This window comes from Anabrus simplex, chromosome 1 (genome assembly GCF_040414725.1).
Source record: "Anabrus simplex isolate iqAnaSimp1 chromosome 1, ASM4041472v1, whole genome shotgun sequence".
Classification (NCBI taxonomy): domain Eukaryota; kingdom Metazoa; phylum Arthropoda; class Insecta; order Orthoptera; family Tettigoniidae; genus Anabrus; species Anabrus simplex.
Genome location: NC_090265.1, coordinates 353,348,945 through 353,372,468, shown reverse-complemented (window position 1 = coordinate 353,372,468; position 23,524 = coordinate 353,348,945). Strand labels below are relative to the sequence as shown.

The 23,524-nt window shown below is 36.1% G+C and overlaps 1 protein-coding gene across 1 annotated transcript in view; it reads left to right on the top strand.

Moving 5' to 3' along the window:
* LOC136856786 (putative ATPase N2B) overlaps positions 1-23,524 on the top strand; it is a 45,678-nt gene that overhangs the window by 3,600 nt on the left and 18,554 nt on the right. Inside the window, exons 2-5 of the mRNA XM_067134896.2 lie at positions 777-962; positions 1,048-1,289; positions 16,054-16,225; positions 16,327-16,467. Coding sequence (XP_066990997.2) covers positions 777-962; positions 1,048-1,289; positions 16,054-16,225; positions 16,327-16,467 — 741 coding nt within the window. The remainder of the gene's footprint in view (positions 1-776; positions 963-1,047; positions 1,290-16,053; positions 16,226-16,326; positions 16,468-23,524) is intronic.

The following is a 23,524-nucleotide window of genomic DNA, read 5'->3' as shown; positions in this document are numbered from 1 at the left end:
AATAAGTACCATTATGAGGGGTTGTTGACCTGATTTTGGATTTCTTTAGAAAACAAGCATCATCGATTCAGAATTGTGCTTTGGAAGTAGTCCCTTGGTCAGTACAATACTATTGTTTTAAGATAGTTCAGATCCACTGATTGTTTTAAGTTCATAATAATTGATTTCATCGTTGTCTCTTTTTTAATTCTAGTCAGTGGAATGGTTTTGGAATTTTTTTTGAACTTTCAGTGCTGTGAATTGGATCTGCTGATTATGTTAAATTCATTTTTTCCTCTCATTAATGTTAATAGAGGATGGTTGCCTAATTGTACTTCCTCTTAAAACCATCACCACCACCACCACAACCATTAAAACTGGGTAGACTTTCTTGTGATCTGAAAGTAATAGACTGGAAAGAATCAAGAGTGATTGGTGGTGCAAATAGGTGAGACCAATTGCAAGAGGGTGCTTGGAATGAGGAGATAAAGTTAAGGATGAACTTGAGGATGAAACTGTGCTTATGAGCCAGCTTTGGTGCTGTTATCATGTGAGGTGAATAGAGTATGATAGATTACCTAGGGCAGTAATGGACTCAGCCATTGAAGGTAAGAGAAGTAGAAAAAGACTAACATGCTAATTCTTCTTCTTTTTTAAGGTAAGAGATTTGGAACTGATGAAGCCTGAGATAGTTACAATTAGAGGGTTGTGGGATACTTATTTCATTCACAGAAGCTTGCAAACTAAATACCGAAAGGCATAACAGTTTATAATGAAGATGGATGTGTTTTATTTAGGTGAGGCGCAAGAAACGTGTGCATTTTCATGCATTCATGCTTGACGTCCATTCCCGCATTCATGAATTGAAGAAGAATGTCGTTAGGGATCATTCCAGCACTAAACCTCAGCCATTTGATCCAATTGCTCCTGTTGCTGAGGCCATCAGTGAAAAGACTTGGCTTATTTGTTTTGATGAATTTCAGGCAAGTTATTTAAAAAAATAATAATAATCTTCCGTTGCATTGTTTTCTGCATTGTGCTGGACTATCAAATTGGATTTGTTTTTAGGTTACTGACATTGGAGATGCAATGATTTTGAAACGACTGTTTACAGAACTCTTTAATCACGGTGTGGTGGTTGTGGCCACAAGCAATAGACCTCCTGATGATCTGTATAAAAATGGCCTTCAACGATCTAATTTTGTCCCTTTTATTAAAATACTCAAGGATCACTGTGAAGTTGCGTCACTGGACTCAGGAATAGATTATCGATTGAAATCTATTCCAGGGAAGGAGAGAACCTATTTTATGTGAGTATATGAGGGCAATATGTGACAAATTAGTGTAGAATGTTTACTATTTTATTTAACATATGGTAAAGCCTTAATGTATCATAAAACTTCACTTAGGAGATTTTCAATGGATTGGTGACCTCGAAATTTGGCCTTTTAAGACAACAGTCATAATCCATCTTTATCAAGAACTAGCTGTATTATCCGGCACTGCCCAGGTACTTTATTGAATGTTTACTTGTAGAATTTGTATTACCTGTTAATTATGTGTGAAGCAAATTTATGTAGATTTCTTTATTGTGATGTTGATTGATCTTCTAAAAACTATTTTGTAGATATAGCTTTATTGTTTTGCATTTAATTTTTTATGTTTTAGTTTCAGATTATTTTGTTTCACGCTAATTAAATCATGGCCTTGTGGCAACTGGGATTATCTGGGAAGGAGTTGATTCTTTCAAATAAATAATAAAATTATATGATAACTGTATGTATTTACACATATGATATGATACATTACATATTACATATGATATGCACAATTCCAACTGTCACCGGGACTGTCGCCAATCAGCCTAAGGATCCTGAAAACTGTGTATTCAACATCAATCTCGGTCAGTTTGGACATTTTTAATTTTCACCCCTTCTCACTCCCATGCCGATGGGGGCTGGAGTTATAACTAAACGTCATCCAGAGTGTCACTATTCATCTGGGTGTCCCTAAAAACTATGGATTCGACACTAATATGTGTTGTTTTCCATTATTTTTGTGTGTCACCCCTCACCTAGGAGTGCTAGGGGTGTCTTACCTGTATAGTATATTCTCCTGATAGTAAGTCATGTGTACCAAGTTTGGTTGAGAACTGTTCTGGAACATACGCAGATCACATCCATAATCTCAGGCCTTTGCACATTCTTTTTCATCTCTTGTTACTCCCCATGCCGATGGGGTATGAACATGGACTTAAATGACATCCGCAATGTCACTATTCAGCTCAGCAACACAGAAAACTATGGATTAGACACTAATATTGGTTGTTTTTGATTATTTTCACATTTCATCCTTTCCCTGGATGTGCTAGGGATGTCTTACCCTGACAGAGTAATTTTTCGAGATAGTAAGTCATATGTGTAGGAATTTTGTATGAGGGCTGTACTGAAAGTAACATACATACATCCATAATTTTGATCATTTTGGACATTGTCTTTCTTCACCCCTTGTCATCGCCATGCCAATGGGGACGGAACTTGGACTTAAACGACATCCAGAGTGTCATTATTTGCCTCAGCGACCCCGAAAACTGTGGACTGTAAATTAATATTTGTCCCATTATTTTTGTATTTCACCCCTTTTTCTGTATTTTTTATGGTAGGGGCATCTTAGCCCCATAGTAATTTTTTTCCAGATAGAAAGTCATACTTGTACCAAGTTTGGTTCAGAGGTATACTACAGGGTCTTTATTTATGCTTGGAAGGGACTTTATCGCTCAAACTTGGCCGCCGATGCCAGGTCGCTACAGGCCGCTGGTGCGCGCGCTTTCTGGCACTCTGCAGTTGTTGAGAGTCAAGCTCCGAGATAGTAGGGTATTCAATGAAGCTACTGCGTACTGTATGTTGTATGAAGGTGGTTTGAAAAGTCCATGCAAAGTCTATATGATGGCACCACTGGCACGTATCGAGGTCATGTTTAGTTAGTAGCATCTCTTGAATGAACACACACCAAGTTTCAGCCATATTGGTCTATTTCTTTGTGTTTGGCATTCGTGTGAATCAAGGAAGTTGAGTGATTTTCAAGAAATGGACGAAAAAGAATTTCGTATGGTGATTAAACATTACTTTATGAAAGGCGAAACGCCTCAGGAGACTAAAGAGAAGCTTGATAAACATTATAGTGACTCTGCACCTTCGATTAGAACAGTTTATAACTGGTTTCAAAATTTTTGGACTGGCCATATGGGCACAAGTGACGCTGAACGTTCTGGATGCCCTGTGGAGGTTATGACTCCAGAAATCATTGATCAAATCCATGATATGGTGATGGATGACAGAAGAGTTAAGGTGCATGAGATTACTAGTGCTGTGGGCATCTCGACTGAATGGGTACATAATATTTTGCATAAACATTTGGACATGAGAAAGCTATCCGCAAGATGGGTGCCGCGATTGCTCACACTTGACCAAAAACGGAATTGTGTGAAGTGTTGCAAGGATGGTTTGCAGCTGTTCCAGAAGAATCTGGAGGACTTTAAGCGTTGTTTCGTCACTGTGGATGAAACATGGATATATTACTATACTCCTGAGACCAAACAACAATCTAAACAATGGGTTACCAAGGGGGAATCTGCACCAAAAAATGCGAAGACTGTTCCTTCGGCTGGAAGGGTTATGGCGACTGTCTTTTGGGGTTCGCAAGGGATAATCCTCATCGACTATCTGGAAAAGGGTAAAACTATTACAGATGCATATTATTCATCGTTATTGGACCATTTGAAAAACAAGCTGCAAAAAAAACGCCCGCGATTGGCCCACAAGAAAGTCCTTTTCCGTCACGACAACGCACCAGCACACACCTCAGCATTTGTGGTCGCAAAATTAATGGAAATAGGATTCCAACTCATTTCACATCCCCCCTATTCTCCAGACTTGGCTCCCTCGGACTACTATTTGTTCCCCAATTTGAAGAAATGGCTGGCGGGACAAAGATTTTATTCAAACGAGGAGATGATTGCAAACACTAATGGATATTTTGCAGACTTGGACAAATCCTATTATTCGGAAGGGATCAACAAAGTAGAACATCGTTGGACAAAGTGTATAAGCCTAAAAGGAGACTATGTCAAAAAATTAAAAAGGTTTACCCCAAACACATAAGTAGTTTTTATTTTTGCACAGAATTTTCAAACACCCTTCGTATTGTATAGTGCTGTAATGTGTGTGAAATATTTGTTACTTGAACGTGTATATCTGCATAATACATTATGTGCAGAAAATCGTGCACTAGGACAAGACAAAAGTTTCGAGCGATATTTCCAGGGAGACCCATTCCTGTCAATCGGACAATAAAACAACTGGCCAAGAGATTCAAACCTACAGGTTCAGTAAACAATAAAAATACACATAAAGGTCGTTATCTCCTTACTGAAGCGTGTTTGGCACGAGGATCGTAAGTAAAAATCTGTGGCCCCCTCGTAGCCCAGACTTAATGGCATGTGATTTTTATTTGTGGGGAATGTTAAAAAATGTAGGTTATGGGAACAACCCTCACACACTAGATGAACTTAATGGCAATGTAAGAGTTGCAATTGCATCCGTCAGTGCTGAAGGACTTGGTAGAGTAACTGAAAACTTCCTTAGGAGATGCCAATTATTTTGGCAGCGTATGAAGAACATTTTCACCATAAACTGTAAAAAGGTGAGTAAAATGCATGATAATGCATGATAATGTTTTTTGAGCATAAACTGTAAACGTGGTGAGTAAAATGCATGATAATGATTTTGAGCACCATATTCTGCTGTACGTACGCACGCACGGTAGCCGCCAACTGAACCGTCACTGGTGGCCAAGGTCGAGCGAGAAAGTCCCTTCCAAGCATTAACAAAGACCCTGGAGAACATACATACGTCCATAATTTTGGTCATATTGGACTTTCTTTTTCAACCCTACCAACCCCCATTCTGATTGGGGCTGGTCTTAAATAGACTTAAATGACATCCAGTGTGTCACAATTCATCTCAGTGACCACAAAAACTATAGATTTGACACTAATATCGCTTGTTTTTAGTTTTATATTTCCTGCCCCTCCCCAGGGGTTCTGGAGATGTTTTGTCCACACAGTATTGTTTCCGGATAGTAATATTTGTACCAAGTTTAATTGACAGCTATGCTGGAGCACTCACACATACATCCATTTTATTTTTCCCACCCCTTCTCACCTCCATGCCGATTGGGGTTCAACTTGGACTTAAACGATATCTGGAGTGTCACTATTCATCTCAGCGACCCTCAAAACTGTGGATTTGATATTATTTTCATTTATTTTTATATCTCACCCTCTCCCACTCCCACCGTTAGGGTGCTAGGGTTGTCATACCCCAACGCAGTTTGTCTCCTGATAGTAAGTCATAAGTGTACCAAGTTTTCTTGAACTCGCTCCAGTAGTCCCAAAAACTATGGATTCAACACTAATTAAGTTAATAAATTTCATTATTCGTCCGTATTGAACCAAGATTACAATTTATTAAAATTTGTATGCACCTTAATCAATACATTAAAATGTTAAGATAAAATTACAACATATATTTTATCAGAACTAGTTTCAACGCCTTATTTTGCGTCATCATCAGCTGATATACATTTTAGGAAATATTGGCAAACACATAAGTTTATCTACGTCACATAAAACAAATTTTAAAAAACATATTGATGATCTAAAAACTGTGTTAAAATTATATTATTTCAAAGTCTTCTTAAAGAAACATTAGCTCAGTTTAACACTTCTTTAACCGTGATGTAGAACCGTGTTTTCAGTGGTTGTTCTTGATAAACCCACTTGAATTTATGAGGAAGCAAACCAACTTACATCGGACCTCAGCAACTTAAAGTTTAATACTCACAAGTCTCAGATAATATGGACTTTGAAATAATATAATTTTAACACGGTTTTTAGATCATCAATATGTTTTTTAAACATTTGTTTTATATGACGTAGATAAACTTACGTGTTTGCCAATATTTCCTAAAATGTATATCAGCTGATGATGACGCAAAATAAGGCGTTGAAACTAGTTCTGATAAAATATATGTTGTAATTTTATCTTAACAACATTTTAATGTATTGAATAAAGTGGATACAAATTTTAATAAATTTCAACACTAATATCGGTCGTTTTTAGTTATATTTATATTTCACCCCTTCCCCTAGGGGTTCTAGGGGTGTCTTGCCCCCACAGTATTTTTTCCAGGTAGTAAGTAATATTTTTACCAAGTTTAGTTGACATTTATGCTGGAACATACCACACATACATCCACAATTTCGGTCACTTTGGACATTTTCTTTTTTCACCCCTTCTCACTCCCATGCCGATTGGGGCTTAACATGTACTTAAATGACATTTAGAGTGTCACTATTCATCTCAGTGACCTCAAAATCTGTGGATTTGTCACTATTTTTGATTATTTATAAATCTCACCCCCTCCCATCTCTTCCTTTAGGGGTGCTAGGGTTGTCATACCCCTACGTGGTTTGTCTCTTAATAGTAAGTCATAAGAGTACCAAGTTTTGTTGAAATCACTCCAGTAGCCGAAAATGATGGTTTTGACACTAATATTGGTCATTTTTAGTTACATTTCTATTTCACCCCCTCCTCTAGGGTTGTTATTCTCGTGCAGTATTTTTTCCAGATAGTAAGCCTACTTGTATCAGTTTTGGTTGATAGCTATACTGGAACATACACACAGATACGTTCATAATCTCGGTTGTTTTGGACATTTCCTTTTTTTTATTACCCTTCGTCATCCCCGATGTCAAAGGGGACTGAACTTGGATTTAAAAAGAATCAGGAATGTCACTATTCATTTCAGCAACCCCAAAAACTATGGATTCGGCACTATTTTCCATTATTTTTTTATCACGCCCTCTCTCATTCCTCACCCCTAAGAGTGCTAGGGGTGTCTTACCCCCACGCGATTTGTCTCCTGATAGTAAGTTAAGTGTACCTAGTTTGGTTGAAATTGCTCCAGTGGTTTAGGAAGAGATGTAAAACACACATACAAACATACACTGCCGGAAAGAAAACATGCAACATCCTTAAGGACTAAGGACTATGTTCTGTGGTACCAGGGTATAATATGTGCATATTGAGGGGTGGTTGTGTTAGTGATTCATTTGTCATAGACATTGGCGATCACATGGTGTTTAGGTGGCGTGTCTGTGCGCACTCTGTTTTGACTCAGTAGGCAGTAACTGTGCTGAGGTTAGAGATGAACAGTATTTGCAACATTCATTCTAGGGTACAACCATGCCCCGTCAACAAGTACGTTCTCCTGTTGAACAACTACAGCCAGTGGTTTGGGGCCACGTTGTGGGTCTGCGGGAAGCTGGATGGACATATCGATGGATTGGTGCACATGTTGGGTACATTGTATCAGTGGTGTGTCGCTGTTTTCAGCAGTGATTTGCGGAACTTTCCCACATCCATAGACCAGGCTCTGGATGTCCACTTAGTACAGATGCACTTCTTGTTCAAGCAGCGGGGGCCTACCGAACGTCATCTAAGAACGAAATCTAGTCACATGTTGCACCAGCTGTGTCAACAAGGACCATTGGGAAACATCTGCTTGCAGCAGGATTATGATCACGTGTGCCTCTGGTCAAGCTAATACTGACACCACTTCACTGCCAAGCACGGCTACTCTGGTATTATGAATAAGTTGACTGGAGAGGGAAATGGTGCTCTGTTGTTTTCAGTGATGAAATTAGGTTCTGTCTGTCTGTAAGTGGAGGACGTACACGCGTACCGCGTATACCTGGTGAGCGGCCTGTTCCAGAGTGCATTCGCCCATGACACCCAGGTCCCACCCCAGAACTTGTGGTCACAGTTGGTGATGCTGGGTGACATAACCACTGCCCGCTACATTGCACAGGTTGTTGTCCCTGTGCTACTACCATTTCTGTGACAGGAAGTTGATGTGCTTTTTCAGCAGAAGAATATACGTCCACATACAGCTGCTGTGATGCAACGTGCTCTACGCAGTGTACAAAAAATGCCCTAGCCAACAAGATCACCAGATCTCTCACCAATTGAATACATATGGCACACGATAAAGTGGGCCTTATGCGTTCTCCGGAGCCTGCAAGAACCATTGCTGAATTGCATCAAAAGGAGCAAGATGCTGGAACACACTACCACAGGATGCCATTTGGCACCTTTATGATCATTTGCACGCGCGAATACACGCTTGCATTGCCACCAGAGGGGGGAGAGTTACACTGTGTATTGATGCAACTGTTTGGGCACCCTTTACTGTGAGATGTGTGTTTCATTTGGTCTGAATTAGTAATCTTATACTCCTGCAATGATGAACTACCTGTCGCATCATTTGTGAACAAAATGACCTTGTCCTTGAGCATGTGCGTTTTTTTTTTCCCCAGCAGTATATATAATGTATATATTCTAGCTGTAGTACCTGTCATTGACGGGACAATAATATAGCATGTGCAAAGTTATTTACTCTCCAGCTACTTCCCGCCAATATTCAGGCATGGTGTTTTACTCGGGACGCAGCAGTAATCCCATCTATCGGAGATGAGTGGCAGCAGAAGAGGCAGATCACATCACAACAAACAATGGTCGATGTAATGTTATTGTTGATCGGTTTTATGAGCTTTTGATATTGTAGGCTTTCACATTTAGTTTTCTTCCAGCTAGATGATATTAGGGCATCTAATGAAAAGTGATCGTTCCTTTACGATTTTTCTCAGTTTTTATAACCATCTTCAATTTCATAATTTTCCTTGTTGATATGGACTGATGACCATGTGGTTCACATAACACTATCCTCCACCACAATAACACGCAGTTAACTACATATGGTAGATGCCGCCCACCCTAATCGGAGGGTCTGCCTTACAAGGGCTGCACTCGGCTAGAAATAGCCACACGAAATTACTATTATTATTACCATGTGGTTTTACACTTGAAGACAATCATGACAAAAACCATTGCCAGTTTACATGACTGAACAATATTTCCATGTAGCAATGCTCGGCATTGATATGGACTAAGCAACGAAAGTCTAAATTCATAAATTCTATTATCATAGTTGGTACAGTAAAACTGTATAAGACATAATTGTTCATAAATCGGATTCTCTATAACTTTTGTTATTTAGCATTTTTCGATAGGACCAGTAGTATAGGTATTTAAAAATGAAATTTAGGCGCCTTACTCTAGACTACCGTTTCATCCAGCATGAATAAAATTATTTATAGCCTATACTGTAGTGCCTTATTCCCTGACTTTAGATACCAGTTTTCATTAAGTGGGGGCCCTACTGAGTTTTCTAAGTCTTGCAATTTTCATCGGATATTCACCAAATTTTGGGAGTTCATTTATGATGCCAAAATTAAGATTATTCTAAAATCTGGAACAATTTGATACAATAGTTTCTGATTTATAGCACATTTTAGAAAAATAGTTTGCATAATTTTAAAACATCCTTGCATGCCATTTTTTGAGTTTGTCATTTCAAACTTTTTTGTGATAGTTCTTACGGGTATCTGAATAACTATTGATATCATTATTTGAAAAATCACATTAGTAATGTTATTAAAGTACTTTTTCTCTCACCTGTTTGCATTTTTCTTAGAAATTCTCAAATTTTCATATTTGACTGAAGATATCTCTGAGAGATATCATTATTTTTTTAAATGGATACCAACTTTTATGCATCTCACATGGTAATATAGGCATACCAAGTTTAAATACAATCAGATAAAAACTGTTGCACTTAGAGCATTTTGAATACTGAAAAATAAAGTTTTGAGAAAAAGCTAATTTTGTAAAAAATATTAGTTTAACTTACAGTAGTTGCATCAAAACTTCCCAGCACCATACATTTCTCCTTCCTTGGCCTTTATCCTCTCCTTAGCATTCTACTCTTCTTTTTTGCAGTTTTCTCTCCATTTTATCCTCTCTTCCTTGTTCTGTCAGGCTCCACACATACCCTGTAAGACGTGTCACATATATCTGTTCCTTCATTTGCCATCTTGAGTTTATTGCAGGCAAGTGCACGGATATTGAATTTCCCTACAGCATTCACAACTGCCATATCAACTCTGAATTTGGAAACAAAGGTTTGCTTAGGGCACTTTTACCAAATTATAGAGTGTAAGGTCTCATTTAGGTTCTGAGTCCTGCCCCTTACATACTTTTTCAAGAGTTCATTATTTGCCAGTCTCAAATACAAGGGCATTAGTTTTTCCACAAACTTGGGGTCAACTTAACATGCATTTTATCATGTGGTGTTTCGCCCTTCGCTATCGCTTTCTTATAGAAGCACCACGAGTTGAACAAACACTATTTAAAATAGTTTTATTTGAATCCATCTTGTTAATACACTTATTAATGAAAGAAAACTATTTATTTAACCATACATGTTTCGGGAAGTCACCCATTCCCTTCATCAGTGGCCAGTTCAAAGAATAAAACAATATAACACAATCTTTTGTTTTTACAATTCAAAGAAGTATTGTGTCCTAATACACCATATCAATGAATAAAGAAAACATGAAATATTATAAAAATGATCAATACATAACATTTTGTTGAACTGAATGAGAATACTTATATAAATTTAAGAACTTTAAGTTTTTCTTCTTGTTTCTTCTTTTTGTTCTTAAATGATCAGATGCTAGTCTATACAGAGGGTTATCTTATGCACTTCTCTCATTTAAACTTGATTCAAAATTATTTTTTTGTGTAAGATAAATATCTAAACTTTCCAAAAGAGTCATTAATTTTCCCTTTTTGGCCGAATGTAATAATTTCATGTCGTTAGAAATGTCTGTAAATTTATGATTCCTTTCAACCATATGTTCTCCCATTGCCGAATATCTTTTAGGTTTGACTGCATTAACATGTTCTTTGTACCTTATAGCCAAACTTCTTCCAGATTGTCCCATGTATCGTTGTTTACATGTTTGGCATGTTCATTTGTAAATTCCTGATTTATTAATTATACATTTATTCTCTATCTTATCTGAATTGAAAATGATCATATTAGTATTATTATCCATTTTGTATGCGACATTGATGTTCTTTTTTCCTGAATATTTTAGCCAGTTGGTAAGAGTGCTTATTTCAAAAAGTTAGAACTGCTAGACATAGGTATGTTCATAATTAAACTGTAAGATGTTGCCTTTTTATGTTGACCTGGATGATTGGTGTCATTTCTGATAATAGTATCTGTTTGAGTAGCTTTTCTGAAAATTTGAAAATCGAAATGACCAGAATTTCTAGTAATTGTTAAATCTAAATAATTTAAAGTCCTATCATTTTCAGAATCCATCGTAAAATGCACTTTTTTAACCAAAGTATTTAAATACTCTAATATACCATCAGGTTTAACCTTTTGTTCATCGATAATAACAAATATATCATTGACGTATCTCAACCATGTAATCAGTCCATCTATTTTATCCACTATTTTATTATATTCCATGTAATCCATGAATATGTTTGCTAAAATACCTGAAGCCAGTGAACCCATTGCTAGGCCTTTAGACTGTTTGTAAATTTCGTTGTCAAAAACGAAATAGTTATTTTCCAAAGTAAATTCTAGTAATGTGAAAAATTCTTCAGTTTCCACCTTACTTAATGTGCTTTGTGGCATTAAATTCTTTCTTACAATTTTTATAGTATCTACGGTAGGAATGTTGGAGTACATATCTTTGATATCCAAACTATGTATCATGTAGTACTGTAGTCTGTTAGCTCAATGTTTTCAATTCTGTTACAAAAGTCAATAGTATTAATTAGGTGCATCTGGCTATTAAACTTATAGTGTTCTTTTCAAAATCTTTGCACGAATTTGGTCGTCTTATATGCCGGACTATTTCTAAAATTAACTATTGGTCTAATAGGAATTTCTTGTTTATGAATTTTTGGTAGTGCCTTTAAAGTAGGTATTTCTGGGCTCATGTTAACTAGACAGTTAGTATCTTTGGAGTCTAATAAAAAAGTTATGTTATTGAGAATTTGTTTAAGTTTTTTCTATATAGATAACGTAGGATCTTTTTTTATCAATTCAAAATTATTGCTAGTTAGAAAATTCGTAGTATTTTCAATATAATCTTGTCTTCCTATCAGCACAATAGTATTACCTTTATCAGCTTTTGTCACAACAATATTATTATTATCTATCTTATTCTTCAATAATTAATATTCTTATTCAACTCCTTATGGTTCTCTACCTATGTGCTTTCATACTGGATAATGTTCTTCTAACTTCGTATCTAAGAGGAACTTGTTCATCAACTGGTAGGTTAGCTATGGCCACTTTAGTTTCAGCTATTAACTTTACTAAATCTTTTCTATTACTATAATTCTTCTTTTCCCAATTGAATTTAGGCCCTTTACTTAAAATGTTCATTTCATTAACATCAAATTTGACTTGAGTTAGATTTCTAACAGGTTCAAATAACTTGTGTTCATTATCACGCAGAATATTTACCTTCTTATTACCTTTAAAGTGTTCTACTTTATTATCAAGTACATTTTGGAACTTCTTATCCAATATCACTTGTTTCTTGCTCAAAATATTATACATTGAATTTTCTATGTTCTTCTGTAACCATTCCCATTCTATTTTTGATGCTGCAATAGTTCTGTAATACATTCAGACTAGTCAATACGGATCAACCAACCATATTAACATTATCAACATTGGACAAACACATCAACACATGACTGAATATAAACATTGTCACATGCTTCCTGTTAGAGTTCCAAAACAATCAACACTCATTGATAAATAAACAATATTTTAAACTGATAATACCCAAAATATCAACAGTAATTAGTCTTCAGTGTATAATAAACATGAAAATCAGCACAGCATTTATGTACAAAATTGTCACGTGAAAAAGATTTTAATTTGACTATTTCTAATGTTTCTCTGTGCATACAACTATGGAAACTGTCTACAAATGGCAGCATAAACCAGTATTATTAATAATAATAATATTAATAATACTTTATTAACGGTAATACCATTTTACATAACAGAAGAGAAGAATAAACAAAACAAAACACACTAAAAAGATGTTCAGTGGAGTATAAGTAGAAAAATATGTTCAGATATATACACAGGTTATATTACAAGTAATCACAGGAAATAATAGTCAATTCTGGAGATTATGCAAGTGATTTCTCAGTTTCCACCTTACTTAATGTGCTTTGTGGCATTAAATTCTTTCTTAATCCAAGAATAGGCAGGAATTCAACAGAGGAAATATGAAATACATTGAAATTCTGGAGGTATTCATCAAGGTAGTGGGTGTGCTTGCTTCATTTGAATGCCTCAACTGGACTTTTAAAAATGGCTGTACGTGAAAAAATCACAATTTCTATTTTCAGACAATTTTGGCTTAAAAACTCAGTAGGGTTCCCATTAAATTCTGTTCACCCAATTTCTCGTGGTTGGTCGCTAATTCAGATTTAGTAACAAAAATCAATATTCTGAATATCTTTGTTATCATAGTTGGTATAGTAAAAATGTATAAGACGTAAATGATTGGAATTGTAATTCTGTATACCGTACTGAATATTGAATTTTCACGACCGCATTGTAATCGAAACCGACTTTCAACCTATTAGGTCGTGTTATGTACATTTACTATGTGTTGAAGAGATGTTAAGTACAGAACAAAAATGGCCAACCAGATACCAGTGGGATCCGGACCCACAACCTCCCGATTTCACGTCAGTTGCTCTACCAATTGAGGCATGGTGGCCCAGGCCATCTTTATTCTGTTGGAAAGGAACTAAGCTACAGGTCTGGCACTACTGCCATCACACTGTAGAGTATCATGTTTAAGTATGCCAAATTAGGTAAGCATTTTAGTGTTGATTTCACTGGCGACTGCTCCACAGATGAGAAAGCTGTTGTTACGTTTCTGTACTTATTGCAGATCTTTTAATTTATGTCCAATTATTCACATTCCCTATTTTAAATGCACACTCTTTCCCCCACTATAATGCTATTCTTAGGGGATGTGAAAATCTGGTTTGGTAGTGATATATAATTTGCTATTAGTTTTGCATCACACTGACTATGATCTTATGGTGACAAAGGGATAAGACAGGGCTAAACTGGGAAGGAAGCACCCATAGCCTTAATTAAAGTACAACCCTTGCATTTGCTTGGTGTGAAAATGGGAAACCACAGAAAACCATCTTCAGGACTGCTAACAATGGGGTTCGAACCCGTCATCTCTGATATGCAATCTTAGACGACCCAAACTGTGCATTCTACTCGCTCAGTTGATTCATAGTATGTCTTTGAAACACCAATATGGACTCTCTAGTGACCCACCCTGCAGTAACCAAATGCTCTTCACCAGAATATGCACTCATATTGACTAATCACCAACTTTTTTTGGTGAAGCTGATGCATGCTACCACCTTTCCACATGGTTAACAATTATTAATCATTGTTAGATGTCCTTTAGAATACTCAAAAAATTCTATTTACAGTAGATCTTACAGATCTGAGCTGACAAGGGAGAATCAACAAAATAAATAATTGGATTATTTGTAGTAATTTAAGTCATGTGGGCATGAATATGAAACTTTGGTTTAAAAAATAATAGTTTTGAATAATCTCCTTCTGATGTGCTGCATTGATTCCAACGTTGAATGCATTGTTCAGAGCCCTTTCTTTGATTGTTTGTTTAATACACATAAAACAGCACTGTTGAAGTCACTGTCTGATAGAAAATGAACCAGTTCTGTCTTCTTTGAGAAAAATTAATTGAAGTTAAAAGGTGAAAAATAAATCATATTAAATTTTTCTTTCTTTCCTGGCCTGTCTCCCAGTTATCTGGGGTTGGCACTAATTTGGATTGTCTAACTTTATAGCCATATGCCCTTCCTGTTGCCAACCCCATTTGGAGGGATATATTTCTACACTTTTGTGTTCCTGTGTTGGTGGTAGTGTGATATGGTGTGTGTAAATAAAGATGTGTATTAAGACAAACACAAACACCCAATCCCCTTGCTAGATGAATTGACCAATCATGCTTAAAATCCCAACCCCGGCCGGGAATTGAACCCGGGATCCTATGATCTGAAGGCCACTATACTGACCATTCAGCCTAGGAGCTGGACGTATATCATATTGAGTTGTTATATCTCTATGTCCAGTTTATTGATTTATTTGTGTAACATTTTTAATGAGCCTTGGTGCTTATGCACTTCAGATGAATTCTTTGGCCAATCCATGAATAAAGTGCACTATTGTTTCTTATACTTCTAAATAATAATAATAATAATAATAATAATAATAATAATAATAACAAGAAATCTTTTTTTATTCATTTCATCAGTGATGTTAGTATTTCCATTTCTTCTCTCTTTTTAATTGACAATCTTCAGCTTTGTGAAATCATTTTTGCCCTCTACTACTTTTTTTTTTTTTTTGCTATTTGCTTTATGTCGCACCAACACAGATATGTCTTATGGCGACGATGGGATAAGAAAGGCCTAGGAAGTGGAAGGAAGCGGCCGTGGCCTTAATTAAGGTACAGCCCCGGCATTTGCCTGATGTGAAAATGGGAAACCACGGAAAACCATCTTCAGGGCTGCCGACAGTGGGGCTTGAACCCACTATCTCCCGATTACTGGATACTGGCCGCACTTAAGCGACTGCAGCTATCGAGCTCGGTCCCTCTACTACTAGTTGTATTCTTTGTATAGCTTGCTGTATCATTTATGAATTGTCAGTTGCAGATATATTCGAAAGAATTCTAAGCCCTATTGCTGTGCACTATTTTCACTTCAAATCTGTGGTGGGTGTAGGAAACACATTTTAGTGCAGCATGAGCCATGTGTGATCTGTGAAGTTCCAAACTCAAATTAAGAAATATAACTTTAGGAAGTGAAAACATGCTTTCAATTGCAGTATGTTAACTTTTCTTCTTTTTCTCTTTGCTATTTGGTTTATTTTATAAAAAGATGTTATGAACCTTTAAAATAAATATTTGTATTTTGTTTTCTTCTACAGAAAAAGTGAAACCAAAGCTGATGAAGACCTAGATAAAATTTTTAAAATTTTGTGTTCACATGAGAATGATATAGTGAGACCTCGAGTCCTCACTATCTTGGGACGTAATGTAACATTCAAGAAAACTTGTGGTCAAGTTATGGACACTACATTTGAAGAAGTTTGTGACAGGGTAATATATTCTATTCTTGTGGTTATTATTATATTATTATTATTATTATTATTTTATTTCAACAAACCTGAAGGACTAATATAGTGTGTTCACATTTTTAGCCTCTTGGAGCCAGTGATTATCTACAGATGTCTCAAGCATTTCATACGATAATAATTCGAGATATCCCTCAAATGAGTCTGAAGATGAAATCTCAAGCACGGAGATTCATCACACTCATTGACACCTTATACGATAATAGGGTATGTGATACATCAATTTTAATTTTTTCTTTATGTAATACAGTAGTCTCTCAAACATAACCTGATGCGGACTTGAAAGTGTATGAAATAATGAAAATATTGATTTTTACAGACTCATGGAAGGGTGATATAAAACTCATTTCAAATTATATTCAAATACTGATAGAAGCCAAAAGAAAATAGGTTTGTTCCAACAAGGAGTTTGTGTATGGTTTTGTACCAATTTATGGACTGATGTAAGTGCATGTGCAAGATTTGTATTAGTTGGGAACTGTCACTAAACAGGAGTCTGTTGTGAATGGTCAAGAGAAACTACAATGCGCATGGGTTTTTGATTTTGTGGGAGATTCATGGACTGTACGTTTATGAGATTAGACAAACTGGTTTTTGTTGTGCTTCTGCTTGGTCATTTATTGAACTCAGCTAAACAACTTGTTACTCAATGGAAGGTAAGTAATTGGCTATAAAATCACTCACTGTTTCTAAAAATAATAATTACTTTATTCCAGAATTACATGGATTTGTCATTCTGTCAGCAGTACTGTCAACATCTTCTGTTTCTGTGCCCAGTGTTGTGAGCAATACTGAGTGCAAATGGACTGTACAAATGACGAAAATGTTGATTGACTTGTATGATAAATATAGACCAAAAATGGGGAGTTTTAAAATTAGAAATGTAAAGCAGATGTGGGTTGTCCTTGTAGAAGTTTTAAGTGGAGACTCGCAAATGAACATCTTGCCTAATAATTGTGAGAATATAATACCAATATAATGGTCCGTTGTGAGAATAGGTAGAGAGTGCTGGAACGGAATTACAAAAAGTATGGGTACCTGTATGGAATAGTGTCCTTTTCTGTTTATCTATGAGTCGGGATTCTTCACAGGTGTGTCAATTTCAATGTGACAGCAATCTATGGCACCAATGACTCTTTGAAAATCGATTTTCTCTAAAATGTAGGAAAATCGATTTTCTCTAAAATGTAGGTCACGTTATAACTTGTGGAGATAAGTTGCTAATAAAGACTGTCAGTCAGCCATCTGACAGTTCTATGCAGAGAGCTCAGGGAAATATCAAATCTATCTGCAACATCCTGAAAACTTGGATTCTGAACCTATATCAGCAAAACTGCTGATTATTATCATCATCAACTAAGGACCACAATGCACAGCTCACCATTATTTTGGTGTACTGAACATGTCTCTGGTGAACAGTTCTTGTTCTTGTTCTGGACTACAAACTGCTTTGCTAGTCTGCAAACTGGTTCGTGAACAATCTACAATCTGTTGAAACAACCGATTCTAACTCTGCGTTTGAGTTTGAAGTTAGTTGGAACGCTCTTTCCTTACTGTGCATGCGTTGGGCAGTTTGCAAACTGTTTCTTGTCGTGTTGGAACAAACCTAATATAAAGCTTAATCTAAAAGAATTTATTTAAAAAATAACAAAACAACTTACATACATGTGTATGAAATTTTTAACTTCTTTTTTTAAGAAAAATATGTGATGTGGCTTGCTTCTTGCACTCATTCCTTCTTTTGGAGGCTTTATCATGCAGACATTGGAGGAATAAAGTGTCCTTGGCAGATGCACCTTTCTCCTCAAAATAACACAGTATTCCTTGAGCAGCCTTCAGTCTTTCAGGTTTTCCATTGTCTTGCAGCTCCCCATCCTCTAATTTCTCTTCATCTTTTTCTTCTGTCTCTCTCACCACTACAACTACTTCACTGCCACCTAGTAATTCACCATTTTTATCCTGTTTTGTTAACGTTATTATGTATTAGAGAATGTTCCAAATATTATTGCCCCTAGTCATACCACTCAACCAGAAGTACAGTAATAAATTAATAAGGCTAATTTCATGATTTATCCACTAGGAAAAAAAAAAAAAAAAAAAAAAAAAACACAAACAACTTCAGCAAATGTCAAGATACTGAGAGTTAAGTTTCCAGGACTCTGCTATATGTATATATCTTAAAAAATTGAATGGTGTTCTTAAATAATGCTGTACTATGCAACATTTCACAGAGTTTACAGAGGAGTAGTGATAAAGTATTTGTTTAGCTACTGATTTCTATTTGTTTGGTATTATTAAAGTAGCCTAAGCAAGTATTCCATTAACATTTATGTTCCTTGTCTTAAGATTAAAAATAAAATAAAAAGGCTGTATACTGTGGTACCCATTGATGTTTAATGTCATTACTTAACATGTGTTGTATGGAACACTGTTTTGATCATCAAATATGTTCTCTAATTTTGAAAATTTCATCTATATATATTACATCAAATCACCCACTGTCATAGTTCAGATTGCAGATGTGGCAGATCATTTTTCTGCACTGTTCAGAGCTCCTGATAAGTGACCATTCCAGATTTCATGTTTTCTTCACTCCTTCCAAACAGATAGGGTCAAAACCAGTTTTAACATCTCTGCAGGGACCATTAATTAATTATCGTTATAGGTGACAGTCGCACACACTTTTTTTTTTTTGCTAAAATTGTCATATCTGTAAGTTTTAAGCTACACACGTACATGGTCAATTAACAGAATAAAATTAAAACTTAAAGAAACCTGCAATACAGTATTTGTGGAGTGGGACCGAGAGGGTATTTTCTTCTAATGATTACACACTATGTACAGCAATAATATGCCAGCAAAATATAAAATAATAAGTGAGGAAAGAAGTAGCAACAATGTAAATTGATCAATAATGTTGTCGCACATGGTCTTGGCTAATAAATGAGATGTTCTCTCTATCATTCCAAATTGTAGAAATCGTTGAGTGTGATACATCCAATTCCTTTGTGACGCTGGTGTTGTTTCCGTATTTTGTAATCGTCCCATTATTTCCGATTTTCCTTCAATATCCTCTTTCCCTCTTTTTTGCAACATCTTCACAGTGATGCTTGCCTTGACTATTTATTTAACAGACAGACTGATTTGAAATCTACAACCCACTGAAAACAAGAATTTGAAAATAAGCTTTACATTGTTGTCAGCAATTCCCAAATGCAAAACAAACAAAAATCAACATTGGATGATATAGTAGATACATTTCCAATGCAGTAAAATATGTCATTTTATACGATATGTCATAATAAATAATATCACACTAAGTGATTTTGTAAATACAGTGCTTATATAGGATTTAGACGGGACCATTAGCTTTTGTCATTATATCCAGTACGACATTAAAAGCAATGTCGCAATAAACGGTTTCACCTGTAGTTCCTTAAAACTAAGCAAAGCAGCTATTGGTACATACTGTAGGTGCATTACCCTGAGAAAAGAAAGTTCCATAAACCTAAGGACAATTTGAAGAGTTTTGAAAGATGATAATTTTGTATGGCTATTGCTAGCCTGGTGCAGCCCTTGTTAGGCAGACCCCACTCAGTCATGGAGCCAGGCAGGTTATGAGTGTAAAAACATAGAAATATATATATATTACAGGCTGTCAACACCACTTGCAACAGCTTACTACTAAGTTGAATACAGAAATAAGTAAGCTGGTCCTCAGGTTGTTTTGTTGGCTATTCGGTATGATGATGTTGAATACCTATATCCTGCCAACAGATACACAAACCACCAGTTATGCTTGCCATCATATTCTTGGCTGACTACTTCATTAGATTCAATTTCCTTGTAAGTTCCTTCAATTTCTCCTTACTTCCACAACCGTTCCTAACACTAGTCCTTTCTAACTTGCACCAATTTCTTAGCTGCTTTATTTCTTTGTTTCACCATTCCTTACCACCTTTAGAGGTACATACGTGTTTTCACACTCCTCAACAATTGCTTTAAACCCATCCCATAAGCTATTTACATTTTTATTTACCATTTTCCCCTGATCATGATTTTGTTTTGGTTTTCCCTGTCATCTTTCATTCCAGCAACACTCTCCATTATCATTTCATAGCATTTATCACTCATTAATAAATCACCTTGGGAGTGGCGACCCCTTTGTAATAACAGCCTATATATGTTTCATTCATTACATCCCTGACCCAGTCAATGACTGGAAAACAGGTTGTAGGTTTTCAGTTTTCATTCAGATCTCAGAGAATTAGAGTAGGTGAAGCTTTATTTCACCCTGTAATAATTAAGAAGGGAATGTCTCAAGGTAGTAATATTGGACCTTTCTGTTTCCTTATATATATAAATGATATGAGTAAAGAAGTGGAATCAGAGATAAGGCTTTTTGGAGATTATTTTATTCTGTATAGCGTAATAAATAAGTTACAAGATTGTGAGCAACTGCAAAATGACCACGGTAATGTTGTGAGATGGACAGTAGGCAATGGTATGATGATAAACAGGGTTGAAATTCAGGTCGTGAGTTTCAAAAATAGGAAAAGTGCTTTCAGTTTTAATTACTGCATTGATGGGGTGAAAGTACTTTATGGGAATTGTACCGGAAGGTACACCTCTACGCCACGCATTCAAAATTAGCGCCTAAAAGAACTCCTCTTTTGGTAAAACAGTGAAACTGAAACTACACCAACTTGGAACTTTAATCGGAAGATGTCACCACTAAAATATTATGTAATTTTGTTATTACGCAGTTGAATAACCTGAGTGAATTTCTCCTTGTTTTGTTTGCCATTCAAGTTTGGACATTTTTCCACAGATGACACTACAAAAACTATGCGAAGTGAAAGAACTTATGATTTAAATAAGTTTTGTATTTCTAGGTTTTGGGGTAACTGATTGATGCTCGTTTAATTTTGGGTTGGCAGTTCTACCTTTTATTTCCGCCAGTTGAATCTAGCCAATCCCTAATTTATGTAATTAATTTCCAACCAATCCCGTATTTCTTCTTTACCTTGTGTTTAACCAATAAAACCAAGAGGGCGTGTCCTAATTCATCTTAAATGATCTCGAACCTTCCCTGAGGGTTTATGAACTGTGACTTTTCACTTTTCTTGGCCAATTGATCATCATCTTACTAAGTGTGTGTGTCAAAGCAGGAGGCGGGCGGCCTCTTTCTTCGGTCAGCAGTACATCTACAAGGTAATGGCCTCATAACATCTTTTTTTTCTTGCTAACACTGCAGTTTAACCCGAGGGAAATGTCCTAATCGTTAACTATGTAACCTTCTTTTCTAAAAATGTAACTTTCTGCCAGCAAATGTAAAAACTTCATAAATCTTTAACTGTAAATCAGGGATAGAGAGTGATGTACCCTCCCGAGCTCCTCTTCATCTTGGTTTGAGGTGACTACGTTTCATAACTGTTTTTCATTTTTTATTATGGTAATGTAAATTATATCCGAGTCACCTCAGTAGTTTGGGAATAGCCCCTGTTTCATCGGCCTAGAGCCCCTTAGGTTGTTTTAGTGTTCATATCTTGGAGTGCAAGTATACACCGCCATTCAGTTTGTGTTTCGGGCCATTTACTTAACCTGTTCTTTTCCGCAAAGGCCCTGTAGGTTTGGTACTAGATACCTCTGTATAACATTAACTTTCAATTTGTAAGTTGTGCCTTGATGGGCTAGTGATTGTAATGCTCGGATATTGCCTTGAATAGGCTAGAAGAAACTTGAGAGCCTGTTAGCTCTTTTCTAAAATTTTGTAATTGTAAAGAGTGCCTCTGGAGGGCTGGATATTTAGATTTTGGAGAGCAAGTGCCATTGTATTAGGGGATTTCTGAACCTGAATAATTTGTACTCGGTTGTAAATTTGAGCTTAGAGCTCAGGAGATGTAAAGCTTGGGGCTTAAAGCCCAAAGTGTTAAGATTTTGAATCTTGGATTTTTTCCAATCTTGTTGAATGATTGCTACCGGTACCTGTAATATTGTCATAAAAAAGTGTTAAGTTTGAAATTTTGAAAATATAACCTTCAGTGTAAGTTGTAAATTCAATTTTTGACATTGTAGTTAGACCCATTCACCCCGGCACATTCTTTCACCTCTGCGTTCCACGGGAAACCCCAGAACAGGAATCATTGTAAGTACTTAGGTGTTAATATAAGGAAAGATCTTCATTGGGGTAATCACATAAGTGGACTTGTAAATAAAGGGTACAGATCTCTGCACATGGTTATGAAGGTGTTTATGGGTTGTAGTAAGAATGTAAAGAAGAGGGCATATAAGTCTGTGGTAAGACTCCAAATAGGGTATGATTCCAGTATATGGAACCGTCACCAGGATTATCTGATTCAAGAACTGGTAAAAATCCAAAGAAAATCAGCTGGATTTGTTCTGGGTGATTTCCGACAAAAGAGTAGCGTTACAAAAATATTGCAAAGTTTGGGCTGGGAAGAACTGGGAGAAAGAAGACGAACTGCTTGAATAAGTGGTATGTTTCGAGCTGTCGGTGGAGAAATGGTGTGGAATGACATTTTTAGACGAATAAGTTTGAGTGGCGTCTTTAAAAGTAGGAAGATCACAATATGAATGTAATGTTGGAATTTGAGAGGACAAATTGGGGCAAATATTCATTTATAGGAAGGGGAGTTAGGGATTGGAATAACTTACCAAGGGAGATGTTCATTAAATTTCCAATGTCATTGAAATCATTTAAGAAAAGGCTAGGAAAAACAGCAGATAGGGAATCTGCCACCTAGGCAACTGCCCTAAATGCAGATCAGTATTGATTGATTGATTGATTTGTTTGTTTGTTTGTTTGTTTGTTTGTTTGTTTGTTTGTTTGTTTGTTTGTTTGTTTGTTTGTTTGTTTGTTTGTTTGTTTGTTTGTGTGTTTGTTTGTTTGTTTATTCTTAATGCAGTTGGTACAGATGTTGCTATAGTCTTCTCAAATATTCAGTATCGGGCACCATAAGTCCAAAAGTGTTTTCTACAGTCCTTCTTGCCCTTGGCAGCCTTTAGTTCACTATTTTACAGTTGTTGTTGTTCTTGTTTGGGTCATCAATCCATATACCGGTTTGATACAGCACTCCATGCCACCCTATTCTGTGCTAAACTTTTCATTTCTGCATAGCTACTATATCCTACATCTGTACTATTCTGCTTGTCATATTCATGCCTTGGTCTACCCCTACCGTTCTTACACCTACACTTCCCTCAAAAACAAATTTAACAAGTCCTGGGTGTCTTAAGATGT